Source organism: Gymnodraco acuticeps, unplaced genomic scaffold (genome assembly GCF_902827175.1).
Source record: "Gymnodraco acuticeps unplaced genomic scaffold, fGymAcu1.1, whole genome shotgun sequence".
NCBI classification, from domain to species: Eukaryota; Metazoa; Chordata; class Actinopteri; order Perciformes; family Bathydraconidae; genus Gymnodraco; species Gymnodraco acuticeps.
This window is the reverse complement of record NW_022990981.1, coordinates 5166074-5179595: the sequence shown is the minus strand read 5'-3', so window position 1 is coordinate 5179595 and position 13522 is coordinate 5166074. Positions and strand designations below refer to the sequence as shown.

At 41.7% G+C, this 13522-nt stretch overlaps 1 protein-coding gene across 2 annotated transcripts; it reads left to right on the top strand.

Moving 5' to 3' along the window:
• On the top strand, window positions 1-10043 carry LOC117559082 (GTP-binding protein Di-Ras1). 2 transcript variants are annotated; one of them, XM_034235731.1, is made up of 4 exons: window positions 1-158; window positions 5964-6147; window positions 6227-6397; window positions 6756-10043. In XM_034235731.1, the coding sequence occupies exons 2-4, from the start codon at window positions 6010-6012 to the stop codon at window positions 7044-7046; spliced, it is 600 nt and encodes a 199-aa protein (XP_034091622.1). In that variant the 5' UTR covers window positions 1-158; window positions 5964-6009; the 3' UTR covers window positions 7047-10043. The 2 variants fall into 2 exon arrangements, with proteins under 2 accessions (XP_034091622.1, XP_034091624.1); XM_034235733.1 differs by having other exon boundaries at window positions 1-408.
• The last annotated feature ends 3479 nt before the right edge of the window (window positions 10044-13522 follow it).

Here is a 13522-nt window from a genome sequence, read left to right as displayed (position 1 = left end):
GGGCTGATGTGTGCTGATCAGAAGCAGGTCTGATGATGATGATGGTGATGATGATGATGATGATGATGATGATGCTATGAGTCAGAGAGCGGAGGGTTCAGGATGCTCACAGAGTAGAGAAGCCCCGCACACAGAGACAGAGGACCGGCTGAGACACGGTGAGTCCGCGCATCTCACCCACACAGCCCGGCGGCCGAGCACCTTACTCGGTCTGATCTCACCAGCCGGCTCGGTGCTGTGGTGCTCTCATTTCATCACTGTGTGCGTGTGTGAAACAAACTACTCAATGCGCGTGCAACGCTGTGCCCGCCCGTTCCTGATCTTAATATTGATGGGAGTCAGCCTGATTTACATGATGTGAGGAGATAATGAGACTGCAGCTGACTGAACCTGAGAACAAAGCAGCAGGTCAGCTGAGTGTGTGTGTGTGTGTGTGTGTGTGTGTGTGTGTGTGTGTGTGTGTGTGTGTGTGTGTGTGTGTGTGTGTGTGTGTGTGTGTGTGTGTGTGTGTTGTATAAGTATGTTCATGACGACAGAGAACACGACAATCTGTTACTGCTGTCAAATATCTCAGGGGGAGTCAGCACATAAATATTCTAAGAATACTACAGTGATGGGCCTACTCCTAAATTAATGTTTTACAACAAGAGTATGCAGAATTTAAATCAGTAGTGTGATCCAAATAAAAGGAATGTACTCCACTACATCATTTTCTATATTTGAATAGCAACCATATTGGAACAAATTCCAAGGCATTGTCTTCAGCTCACAAAAAACAATATACATTGTTTTTGGAGTATTGAAGCTGCAGCAGATTATTCAACAATAAAATAGAGAGATTATTAAATATGAAAATGTTAGGAGTCACACTGACGGTGTGAAACTGCAGCAGGGATTCTGTGTGTGTGTGTGTGTGTGTGTGTGTGTGTGTGTGTGTGTGTGTGTGTGTGTGTGTGTGTGTGTGTGTGTGTGTGTGTGTGTGCACATGTGTGTGAGTGAGTGTGTGTGTGATACTTCTTTTGATTTTAGTCCGATGTTGTGAAGTTCCTATTGTCCAGATAGTGGAAATAATACAGCAGGTGTTGATTATTTCCTGTAGCTAGCATATCAATTTACTAACACGCTAACGGTCTGCTGTTCCTATTAAAACACTAATAGTTGTGTGCTGTGACCTTCTAAATGTATAAGAAATGTGACATAAGAACTGATTTGAATGAATGAGTGATAACCCACCATCAGTCTGAACTTTGTGCAGTGCATTATGGTGAAATAATGTCCTGTGCTCTGTCTGCACTGATGTTTTTATACGGAGTACAACACGGTTCTGTCCTGGGCTCATTACTGTTTTAGTCTCAGGTGTATTTGATCAGAGGTGCTTGTTATTTACTATTTGGTCTCAATAAGACAGAGAAGTAAACTAGGATGCATTTCACAGATAAACAAACATTCAATGAATTGTGTTGCTTACAGCAAAAAAAAGCACAATATTTGTTGTGTTTTACAAAACCTTTTTTACAACACTTTTACAAAGCAGCCGAGTATTATGGGTAGTATTCAGACAGTATTCAGACAGGTATTCTTTTTACATTCACCTTATATTTTGTGGGTAAAGTGTTTGAACGTGATGATTTAACAATGATCCAGCATGGTTGAACTCCGTTTGGAACTGGGACTCTCACAGATGAAACTAAGGATCAGTTTTTCATCCATCCCTCAGCTCAGTTTGTGGTTTCTAATGATCCTAAACGCCGGACTGTGGCTGCAGATCATCAGATCTACAGATGTTCATTTCTGTAGCTGTGACGCTGCTGGCTCAGTTGGTGGTGTTTTCCCTGCCGCCCGCCTCCGCACAGGAAGTGACGTAATAAGATGTGGGAAGGCGGGTAACCATGACAACTGCCGTGCCGATGATGACATGTTTGCACTTGTCTGCGTGTGTATAAATCTCTGCTGTCTGTCTCTCCTTTCCTCTGTTTCGAGCAATGTCACCACGGCAACCAGACAACTCACACACACACCCACACACAGTACATTCAGATGCTCCCATGGTTACATTCAGTAACACAATGGATGCTATCAGGAGGCGTGTGTGTGTGTGTGTGTGTGTGTGTGTGTGTGTGTGTGTGTGTGTGTGTGTGTGTGTGTGTGTGTGTGTGTGTGTGTGTGTGTGTGTGTGTCTGATTGATTTACAAGCTGCTGATCAGTCACTGGTCTTAACTTGTGTTTGAGCTAAAGAGCACTGACGTTGGGGGGGGGGGGCTCAAGGCTCACATGAATGAGGTGTGAATACTGCCCTAATGCTAGTGTATAATAGCCATTTTATTTCTCAGGTTTTAATCTTACAGAAGGCTTAAACTAATATTTGAATTGAAATTGTTTTATTTTAAGTCCTACATATCACTGAATGAGGTAACACAATAGAGATTGAGCCCACTCATGAAAGCCATTGGATTTGCAGTAATACGAGCAGGCTATCTGGAGACAAGCGGCCTACAGCTAATGGTCTGTCATGTACCAGCTGTGAAAACAAATATCCCTCTGGAACACAAAATGAAAATCTAGTCATGCATTTTCCATCACCCAGTTGTTGTTCCACCACAGACGCAATAGGCGAAGCTAATGCAACAGAATCGCCCTTCAGCTCACTTGTGTGTCAAGGGACCTTTTTTTTACCAAACTCTAAGCCCAGCACATGTTTGGTTTTGCTGAATAAAAGAAAAAAGTGATAGCAAGTCCCAGGAGCCCACTTACTATTGGTAACGATGTTTGGCTTTCTGGGAAGTGCAAAACAAACCTGTAATTACCATTTAGCGACAAAGGTGGCGCCAAAGAGAACAAACAGAGCTCTGCAAGATAGCAACTTAAAATATTGAAGGAGATTAAAAGCATTATACACTGAATACATTTCAGAATACTTTTTACTATTAAATGTAAAAAGTTAATTTGATGAGCTGAGTTTGAACTCTTGTACTCTGATGCTATGTAGAGGTTGTACACTGAGAGCTTGGCTCATACAGCAGGAAGCAGTGGGAGGAAGAACATGATGGTGTGATAGTATCTCCTGTTCCACAGACGTAATCACAGTCTGGATCTGTGAGTAGCAGGAGGCTGTCAACTCTCAGTGAGATTAATAAAAGGGTAGATGGGATATTTATTGCAGAGAAATGAAGTTTGCTGTAGCATTAAACACAGAACACTTGGGACACAGGAGGAACGGACTCCTGTGTAGCGCTTTCTCTCCTCTAGTGTTTTGGTTGTTATCAGCGCTCCTCTTCAATGAGATGCAAAGCTCTAATCAATGCTCGTTAGTCATTCTGTCGGGAATACTGCTCGGCATGCTGGGTAACTCCCCAAGGCCTTAGCTCCATTTTTTTAATTCCTTCCCGTTCCTCACGTCATCTGTGAATACACAGAGGGTTCAGAGAGGATGAGGCTGCCTCACGTGTTTCAGTCACTGAACATTGAAATGTCACTGGAGGATTTATTCATCTCTCACTGTCTGTTAGATAGGAGACACACAAATGATCATATGCATTCGTCCTATCATTCTTATTCACATATTATTTGTGATCTGTTTGAGCTGAATATATCATATAATTTATTTTAAAGTTGTAGGCAATGTAGTAGTTTATAGGAAGTTAAGTAAAGTGAGGAAAGTACTTTCTTAACCAGGGTTAAGCGTTCTGTAACCAAAAAGTCAATACATTTACCAATGTATTTTAAAATAAAGCTAACCTGAACAAAACTGCTTAACTGTACTGTAAATGAATAAAGAATATATAACAAAGCACCTATAAATATATGAGTAGTCAAGTGCGGTGTTTATACAATTAACAGGGTTAGCATCCCAAATCACATACGTTTGGATAAATCAAGAGATGAACTATCAGAAGTACATGTATTGTGAAATGTGTCTTTGAAGGCACACTAATTATTAATATATAAATATATGTATTATTCCCAATGCCCTCCATCCTGGGCGCTCTGTTCTTATCCTTCAGGCTCAGGTCCTCCACCAGAGGCCTGGAGCCTGAGGGTTCAGTATCTTAGCTGTTCTTAGGACTGAGCTCTTCTGAGGGTTCAGTATCTTAGCTGTTCCTAGGACTGCACTCTTCTGAGGGTTCAGTATCTTAGCTGTTCCTAGGACTGAGCTCTTCTGAGGGTTCAGTATCTTAGCTGTTCCTAGGACTGAGCTCTTCTGAGGGTTCAGTATCTTAGCTGTTCCTAGGACTGAGCTCTTCTGAGGGTTCAGTATCTTAGCTGTTCCTAGGACTGAGCTCTTCTGAGGGTTCAGTATCTTAGCTGTTCCTAGGACTGAGCTCTTCTGAGGGTTCAGTATCTTAGCTGTTCCTCGGACTGAGCTCTTCTGAGGGTTCAGTATCTTAGCTGTTCCTAGGACTGAGCTCTTCTGAGGGTTCAGTATCTTAGCTGTTCCTCGGACTGAGCTCTTCTGAGGGTTCAGTATCTTAGCTGTTCCTAGGACTGAGCTCTTCTGAGGGTTCAGTATCTTAGCTGTTCCTCAGACTGCACTCTTCTGAGGGTTCAGTATCTTAGCTGTTCCTAGGACTGAGCTCTTCTGAGGGTTCAGTATCTTAGCTGTTCCTAGGACTGCACTCTTCTGAGGGTTCAGTATCTTAGCTGTTCCTAGGACTGAGCTCTTCTGAGGGTTCAGTATCTTAGCTGTTCCTAGGACTGCGCTCTTCTGAGGGTTCAGTATCTTAGCTGTTCCTAGGACTGCACTCTTCTGAGGGTTCAGTATCTTAGCTGTTCCTAGGACTGAGCTCTTCTGAGGGTTCAGTATCTTAGCTGTTCCTCGGACTGAGCTCTTCTGAGGGTTCAGTATCTTAGCTGTTCCTAGGACTGCGCTCTTTGGGACTGAGATCTCGAATGTTGTTCCTGGGATTTTCTGGAACAACTGTCCCAGTTTGGGGGTACTGCAGTGCTCAGACCACCACATAACCACTGCTGCTTTACCTTCCACATCTTCTCCAGCTCCTCTCTGAGCCCTTCGTATTTCTTTTTGGGCCTTTTGCTTGGGATTGCTATGTCTATCAGAGCTGACAACTGTCCAGCACAACGATGTGTGGTTAGTGGGTTACCATCAGCCTGAATCTGTGGCACAGGATGATAGCTTACAGATATATCTGGAGGGTACTGCTCTTTATGGCCTATGTGGTTCAATTTGTTGCCCACATCTCTAGGATCATCTCCTGGTGGTCTCAGTAATGGTCTCACATCTTAATTTCAGAGCAAACTTTCTCTCATGACGAAGGGGGCTCCAGGTATCCATTGGTCCCACATCCCGTTATGTCTTATCGCCTCTGCCCTTGTCCACAAATGTCTGGTTCCAGTAGCGCATTTCTCTAAACCTTTAATAATCGCTAAAACAAACAGTTTCCAAATGGTTTTATTTTCTAAACTAAACTGTAATCTAACCTAAACCAGACAGTTTGACATTTAAAGCAATCGTTCAACAGCTGGGCGTGCTAACAGTGGATTATTATGATGGGGATGATCTGCAGTTGAAGCAGGTTGTGTGTCCAGCTGAAGGACTCTCCCAGAATACAGCAGAGTGCTTCTCATTGACCAGTTACTGTTGATGGCACTTAGACTAATTTCATTCAAATGGTTTGTCTGTTCCTGCCTCGCTCTGTGCGAACAGTGTGATCAGAAGCTTATGCTCCTCTCGCTTTCCCTTTTAACCCTGCTTTGAGAATATTACCTGATTTCAACCTTTCTATTATTTTTCATTTGATTTGCTTCATTTGCCACAAATGGTGATATCCATTCAGGAATATCTAATAAAAAAATTCTAACTAGAATCTTAATTAACGTAAATTCATACATGATATTTATACAAAGGGCTAATCCTTCAGTAATCATTCTGTACTGAATGATGTGTGATTTAACATTTCCAGATTTCTGCCATAATCCAACTTTTCCTCTTCTCCCCTCCTGTCCAGCATAAAGTCAGATATCCAGAGCAGCAGGCGGACCTTAACTCCCAGAATGCCTGAGCAGAGTAACGATTACCGGGTGGTGGTGTTTGGAGCCGGTGGAGTGGGGAAGAGCTCGCTGGTCCTTCGGTTTGTCAAAGGCACCTTCAGAGACACCTACATCCCCACTGTGGAGGACACGTACAGACAGGTAGGTCTCTCTGGTGTCACTTCAACGCTTGTAATAACACACTTTTACGAATATTGATTAGAAGCTGTTCTCTCTGCAGGTGATCAGCTGTGACAAGAGCGTCTGTACGCTGCAGATTACTGACACAACAGGAAGTCACCAGTTTCCCGCCATGCAGCGACTTTCTATCTCTAAGGGCCACGCCTTCATCCTAGTGTTCTCCATCACCAGCCGCCAATCACTGGAGGAGTTGAAACCCATATACCAACAGGTTAGTCTTTATTTAGTTAATGTAGGCTCTTTTAAGGGTACTTTTACCTTAACTTTATATTTAATACAAGTTTTGTTATTTTTTATGAGCAAATCTTAGAGGAACCTCAGAGTTGTCAACAGGATAAATAGATATCAAATATCTTCTGTCTGAACTTGGTCTCATTTTCTGCGTGCAGATTAGCATTGACATTCAGTCCAGAGTAAAATATTGATTTGATATGTATTAGTCTCAGCTCAGCAGCAGTAAAACGTGTTTATTCTTTTCTTTAGTTTTTTTACCAACTGTGAAAGCTGTAAAGCTGCATCATAAATGTTCTCTGGAAATGTTGTCTTGACTTGATGACATTTCCCTCCAGGTCCTTGCCATCAAAGGTACGGTGGAATCCATTCCCATCATGCTTGTGGGCAACAAAAGCGATGAGACGGCTCAGCGCGAGGTGGACACGAAGGTGGCCGAGGCTCAGGCTGCAGCCTGGAAGTGTTCCTTCATGGAGACATCGGCCAAGACAAACTCCAACGTGAAGGAACTGTTCCAGGAGCTGCTGTCCCTAGAGAAGAAGAGGGACATGAGCCTGAGCATCGACGGCAAGCGCTCAGGGAAACAGAAACGAGCCGACAAGTTGAAGGGGAAGTGCAGCATCATGTAGAGCAGGCGCTGGACTCGCTGTACAGATGTGGAAACAGGAGGGGGAGTCTGCTAATGAACTCCCATAGAGATTCCCCCCCCCCCCCCCCATCCATCTTTACCTTATGACAGGGCCTCTGGGATGCTCCTGGCCCTGAACTGGATTGTGTTTGTGGCTGCGAACACTTACATATACAGCCCCATCAACCATTACACTCAAATTATAATAGAGGAATACTCCACTGATTTGATTTTGTGTATCTTTGGCCAAGCCATGAATGTAACTTTGTGTAGAAGCATAATGTTAATAAGATATAACTTTATTTATTCCTGTGGGAAATTGTTGAGCAGCAGACGCAGTACAAAGATTAGAGGATTAAAGATTGTTGAAGGAATAAGTAAACCAGAGACGAGATAACATTACAGAAATAATGGTTCTGAGATTTGAAGAGGTGTTTTCTATCCGATACTTTATGTAACCTCACAAAACAATGGAGCTAGCTAACAATATGCTAACTCTTGGCTTGGAAGTATGTAACAGAGAACTAAAGTAGAGTAGATCAATTCTTTAAACTTGTATTCTTGTGATTTTGGTTTAAAAACAAACCCTTGACTCTGCTGTACCATAGCTACATGCTAAGCTAGGATTTGAGCATCATGGTCACCTCGCTAAAAGGCGCACTTTAGCTTGTCCCAGCGTCCTCTCCTGTGGTTTGGTTGGTGCCCTGAGTAGAGGATGGGAGCCCTGGTTTACTTTTTTCATATCTGCGACCACACCCTGTGGTTAGCTGCCTCATGACTGTTCGCCACATATTGATCATAAATGCAGCCATTAAACAGCTACAGATAAGGCTGAAAACAGTGAAGTATTCCTTTATCTAACAGGACGAGCAACAATTCCATTATAATTATATTCTTGCTGGCTGTGACCGCAAACTACAGGATGTTCCCTGTCGGTTCTGCTTCCTGCTCATCATTAGAAGAACGCCTACATACAAGCTAAAGGTCTTTACCCTACACATTAACAGCACGGCCACTCTAATACGCTGACAGACTGCAGGACAAACAGCAGACGCTCTTAAAACATCAGGAAAGTCAAAATGGCTTCAATGAATTCCACAAGCACAAGCCGGCCTTCCACTCTTGTTTTCATTTCTGTCAGGCTCTCTGGAGACAACATCCGTTAGCAAAAATAGCTGGACAAACTGTATGTATAATTTAAAGAGACGGGGACATTTCTGGAATCATCATTAGTTTCATCTTCATCACTCCACAATCTCCCAAACATTTAAAAGCAGATTGAGGTGCATTTTGGGCAATGTAGGCGCCAGGTTTGGCAAATTGTATGTGTAATAAAATACACACTTATTGACGTTCATTAGTCTAACAATGTGAAGTGCTCTTTTAAAAAAAGCAGAGTTTAAAGTAGAGATCCATTATATGGCTCCACGTAGCTTTTGAGCACTTTAAGGACTTTTTTGGCATCAAGTTTCAATAGAAAGCTTATAACACAAATGAATTACGTTGCTTTTGTCAGCTATAATTAAAGTTTCTTCATTGTTCGCCAGGACCAATACTAAAAGCTTTCTGTGTTTCATGCCGATCAGACAGACTTGAAAGGTGTGTTTTCTCTCTCCTGATGGAGCTAGTTCAAGGCTGCTGTTTTTAAATTGGTTGCTTTGGGTAAGCGCTGCCCCACGTGGTCTTGCTGATGTAGTGCCACTGCTGGTTTCCGAAAGTTAAACAAGATAATTATATTTCATTAAAATGTATTACTTTCTACTTCTTTCCCCCCCTTTTTAAATCCTCTCTGTACTGATATCCCTCTTCTGCATGATGAAGAAAATGTTGAATTGTTCCTTTAACTATCAGTCAAGATAGTCCCTGTGAGCAACAGCTGTATATTGCAAATGTCTTTCCTAACACTTTACTTGACAGTTTGATATATTCTTGAACATAAGTGGGCTTAAAACTTTACAAAGCACAAACACAACAAACTAAAGCAAGCACACGTTGATCCTGCAGAAAATCTGTTACATTATGTTCATGTCAGTCCATGCTGATCACATTTATGCACTTTTGAAAAATGCTTTATGTTTTTTTCGACTGTAAAAAGCTTTATAACAAGTTTTGTGTCCAAGAGGTCACCGTATCCTCCGTGTTACATCAGTCTGGCTTCAGCAATATTCAAATGTATTTACTCCGTATGTGGGGAGCGCTGGGGCTGCAGGAGGAAAATAAATAACTTTACATTCCAGTTTTTCAATTGTTCACTTCCCTTGTTCATGTAATTTTCATCAAAATGTCATCAATCTTTTTTTTTCATCATGCACAACTTCATGTCATTCTCAGAACAGATAAGTGCTGTCACATGGCAGTTTGTTTTGGAATGAAAAATTACATTTACTGGATATACATTTGTATTTCCAGAGAATGTTGCTTAAAAAAGCTCTTCATTTATAATAATAATAACGCTCCGTATTTAAATAGCACATTTTAAAACATACACATTGCTTTGCAGTAAAAATGTATAGTAAATAACAGGGGGCCCAGAATAGACCCCTGAGGGACCCCAAGGTAGATGTATCATTCATGTATCTTTTGCATATTGTATTTATTGTATGTTGCACTATGTGTTTGCTACCAACTCAACACTCCTGCGCCAGTGCAGGTCCAAGCAGAAGGAAAGAGAAGGAACTATGATCCAAAACAGTCGAACAGATCAAACAAAGCTACCAACATGTTGGCAGCTGTCTACACACTTTTATTCACACAACAGTAGTGCATTTTGCTTTAAAACTAATCAAATGTTGGTATATATTTCAACAAAAGAAATATCAGAAACATGTGGGATTGAAGGGTCATTACAAGATGTTTTCCTCCTGAGGACTTCAGAGGACACACTGCTGAGACCGTCCCTGAAGCTCTGTGTTCTGGCTTCACATTTGTTTTTAGGGTAAATGGAACTATTCTCATGTGAAGGAAGTGATTGAATAAAAATAGTGCTGTTGTACAGAAACACGTTTGTTTATTTTATAAAATGCTGATGAAAACAATGTTAAACCTGATTTAACAACATATTTCAAACATGTATGAAGTTTAATCTCTGCACACATCTTTGATATTGTTCAGGCAAGATAAACACAAAATAACATTAGATATAACATTTAGTCTTAGACACAAAATATGTTCAGGACAAAAGTAAATTAGAATATTGTTTCCCAATGAATCCCAAAACAACAAGAAATTGTTTAAATACCTGTCAGTGTGTTCAGGGATTCAGCCCTGACCTGCGTCTCGAAGGCAGAAGGACCTCCAATGTTAGGCTCTCTAAATATTTTTAACTTATTCTTTCTGCTGCTTGACAGTCGCTACAAAGATCTTGCACATCAAAAAGATTTACAGACTGGTGTGGTTGTCTGTGAGATGTGTTTTACAGAACAGACGCTCAATAGGCGCTTTCACACCGCAGTACTTTTCCCACAAAGGTTCATCAGAACTTAGTTCATGAGAACTCTTTAGTTCTCATGAACTAAGTACAGATCGCGTTCACACCGGAATAAGTCCCTGGGGGTGGATTAGGCAAATGAGCCGCTGACATCACTTCTTCTTCTTCTGCTTTGGGTTTACTGGCAGGCCGCAAACCACTTCCACCCGAAGTCCCCGGCCGGAAGTCCCCGGAGTTTTACGGGGCGTGGTTTGCAATCCGCCCAGCCTATCAGAAATAGGAACCTTTATCTCCCACGAAAATCCCTGCTCTCTAGCAGGGATGGAAAAAGGTTCTCATGAACTAATTTTAGTTCCGGATTTTTTTGGTGTGAACGCAACATTTCGGAACTACATCGGAACTAAAGTGGGAAAAGTACTGAGGTGTGAACGCGCCTATTGCCCCATGGTCCTTCGCAGCCAAGGTTCAAATCCGACCCATGGCCCTTTGCTGCATATAATTCCCCCCCTCTCGCCCCATTTTCTGTCTATTTTCATCTTTAAACACTATCTTATTAAAAATTTAAATATCTGTAAAAGTACAAGATAATTGGGTACTGTCTTCCTTTATTAACTGTGATCCAATCCTCCGCCCTTCATCAGGTAAAACTCACACAGAAAAATTAAATAAAGTAACAAGAATTGAACGTGAGCTGTGAAACAGTTTTCCTAGTAAATTTCTAGTAAAAATACTAGTTTATTAATACCCAGATGGGAAATGGTTTTGGGTGTAGAACACTGATAAATTAGAAAGGACCCAGAAAGTGTGGCCCAGGAGCCCAACTCAAAGTGAAAATGATGCAAGAAGACTGTCAAAACAGACCATACACAAATCCAACCCACATCAGATAAAAAAGAAAAAATATCATGTCATTCAGACGTTTTGGGCATCATTATATGTATGGGCAAGTACTTTCCCTACTACTCTCCATACAAATGTGTCCCTTCAGAAATGCTTAAGTATTGCACTAAGATCTCTGCTCCTTAATTACACAGGCTTCAGATACTTATAGTTTACGACATCAACGTTTATCAAATTAATGTTTTTATTTACAAAATATATTCAGGAAAAGGGATCATTCCCATGCACTTCAATACATAGCCTACTTAATACAAAATGTACAGGTTAATTTTTATGCAACAAGCCACTCATCAAATGTCCACCCCCCTATGAGTCTTACTCGTAGAGCTAAGTTTACCATCCGTTTAAGTGGAACAAAGAGCTGGAATGGCCTTCCCAACCAGAACACAAAACTGTACCTCACTGCATTGCTTTAAGAAATCATTTGACCACTGCGTGATGCCAGGTTTTGAGAGTCACAACAGTGTTATTTTGTTAAAAGTATAGTATATGTTGTTCTTAAAGTTTGCAATTTTTATTGAATTTAAGCAATTGTGGTATATTGATCTTGTGTTTTATATAACATTTTGATTTTTAGCATTAATAAGAAAGGCCTTTAAATAAGCCCAATGGGTTTTTTGCCTCCTCTTGCACTGTTTGTCATTTGTTATCTGTTATGTTTGTGTATTATTAAATTGTGCAAAAACACTAGAGCCTTAACCTGAGCATGTTTTTCAGGTCTCAGGCTCGAAAATGACATTTCCAGAACAAATGACCATAACTACACTTCTAAAAGGGGAAAATGAATAATCTTTTTTCTCAAAGTAATGATAAACTCCACCTCTGAGGTGATTTGGGTGGAAATGGCCGTTTTTACCATTTCTCTGGAACCCATTGGTCGATTTTGGTGATTGACATCTCTTTTTGATCGTTAGAGCCAATAGGATCGAAGGGGAATTTCCACATACACACACACACCTTACCATTGAGAAATGAGAGCTATGCGCGCCCAGTTTTGCATGAGAGCGAACCTATCTCTCGCTCTGACATCTGGAAACGGAAAAGCAGGTTTATTGCTTATGGATTATCAGAAATCATTTAAAGTGACACAGACACATTGGATTAATCTATGGATTAACTTCAGCAGCGTTTTTATCGTTTTAATGCCATTGAAGACCACTTTTGACCAGACAACGACACAGGTGAGCCATTTTGCCGTTTTTAGCTGCCTAGCGCCTCGCCGGCGCGTCCAGGTGTGCATCATTTACGTAATTAATCATATATTTTTGATTATAAGGAGTAGAAATATGATTCAGATATCCCCGGAATTGCTGGAAGTGTAGCTTTCCAACGGTACCTCCTGTGAGACAGAGGGTGTTTCTCAATCTCGAGTACACTTGCTTGGTAGCACATGTCCAACTAAGGCCCCAGCGGGGACCTTGCTCCCTGCATGTGCCTGTCTGTGTCTGTGTGTTTGCATGTTCCGATTAACCCAGCCTCCCCCAAATGTTCTCTTTCTCTTGTGTCTATATCTATGCCGGGATCCGGAGTCGAGGCTGATCCTCTTGCTGTGGTCCTGTGCCCTGGATCCTCTATCCTGAGTTCTGGATTAAGTCGTGGACTTCGAGTCGTGGCTGGGCCTGTCTCTGTGGTCCTGCCTGGGTCTCGTCATGCTGCTTTCCTGATGGCTCCCACAGGATTATTGACATCCTCGTCGAATGATGTTCGTTTACGCCAATCAGAATGCACCAAACTTAATGTGGAGTCGGTGTGTAGTTATGCTAAAACAATGTTGGACACCATAATCTTCTCTGGTCCCCTCCCCAATCTGATCAATGATGACATGTATAGCCGCATGTCATCATTTCAGCGCTGGTTGTCTTGGTGGTGCCCAGCAAACAATGTGGGCTTCGTAAATAATTGGACAGCCTTCTGAGGAAAACATGGTCTGATTAAGAGAGACGGCATTCATCCTACTTTGGAAGGTGCAAATCTCATTTCAGCAAACATTTCAGGGCTTTGTGGACTTAATCCATGACAAACTGGAGTTGAGACCAGGAGGCGGAGTCGCAGTCTTAAACGCTTCTCTGCGCTCCCTCCTAGGCAGTCATCCATAGGAATCTCGAACCCAATAAAATACCCAATATTAACGGTGTGTGTGTCTGCCCAAG

Excerpts from the sequence above, each read along its gene's own strand:
- LOC117559082 (XM_034235731.1), top strand. The coding sequence starts at position 6,010 with ATGCCTGAGCAGAGTAACGATTACCGGGTGGTGGTGTTTGGAGCCGGT. Across the intron at positions 6,148-6,226 it reads TGGAGGACACGTACAGACAG|GTGATCAGCTGTGACAAGAG; the intron begins GTAGGTCTCTCT and ends TTCTCTCTGCAG. Across the intron at positions 6,398-6,755 it reads TGAAACCCATATACCAACAG|GTCCTTGCCATCAAAGGTAC; the intron begins GTTAGTCTTTAT and ends ATTTCCCTCCAG.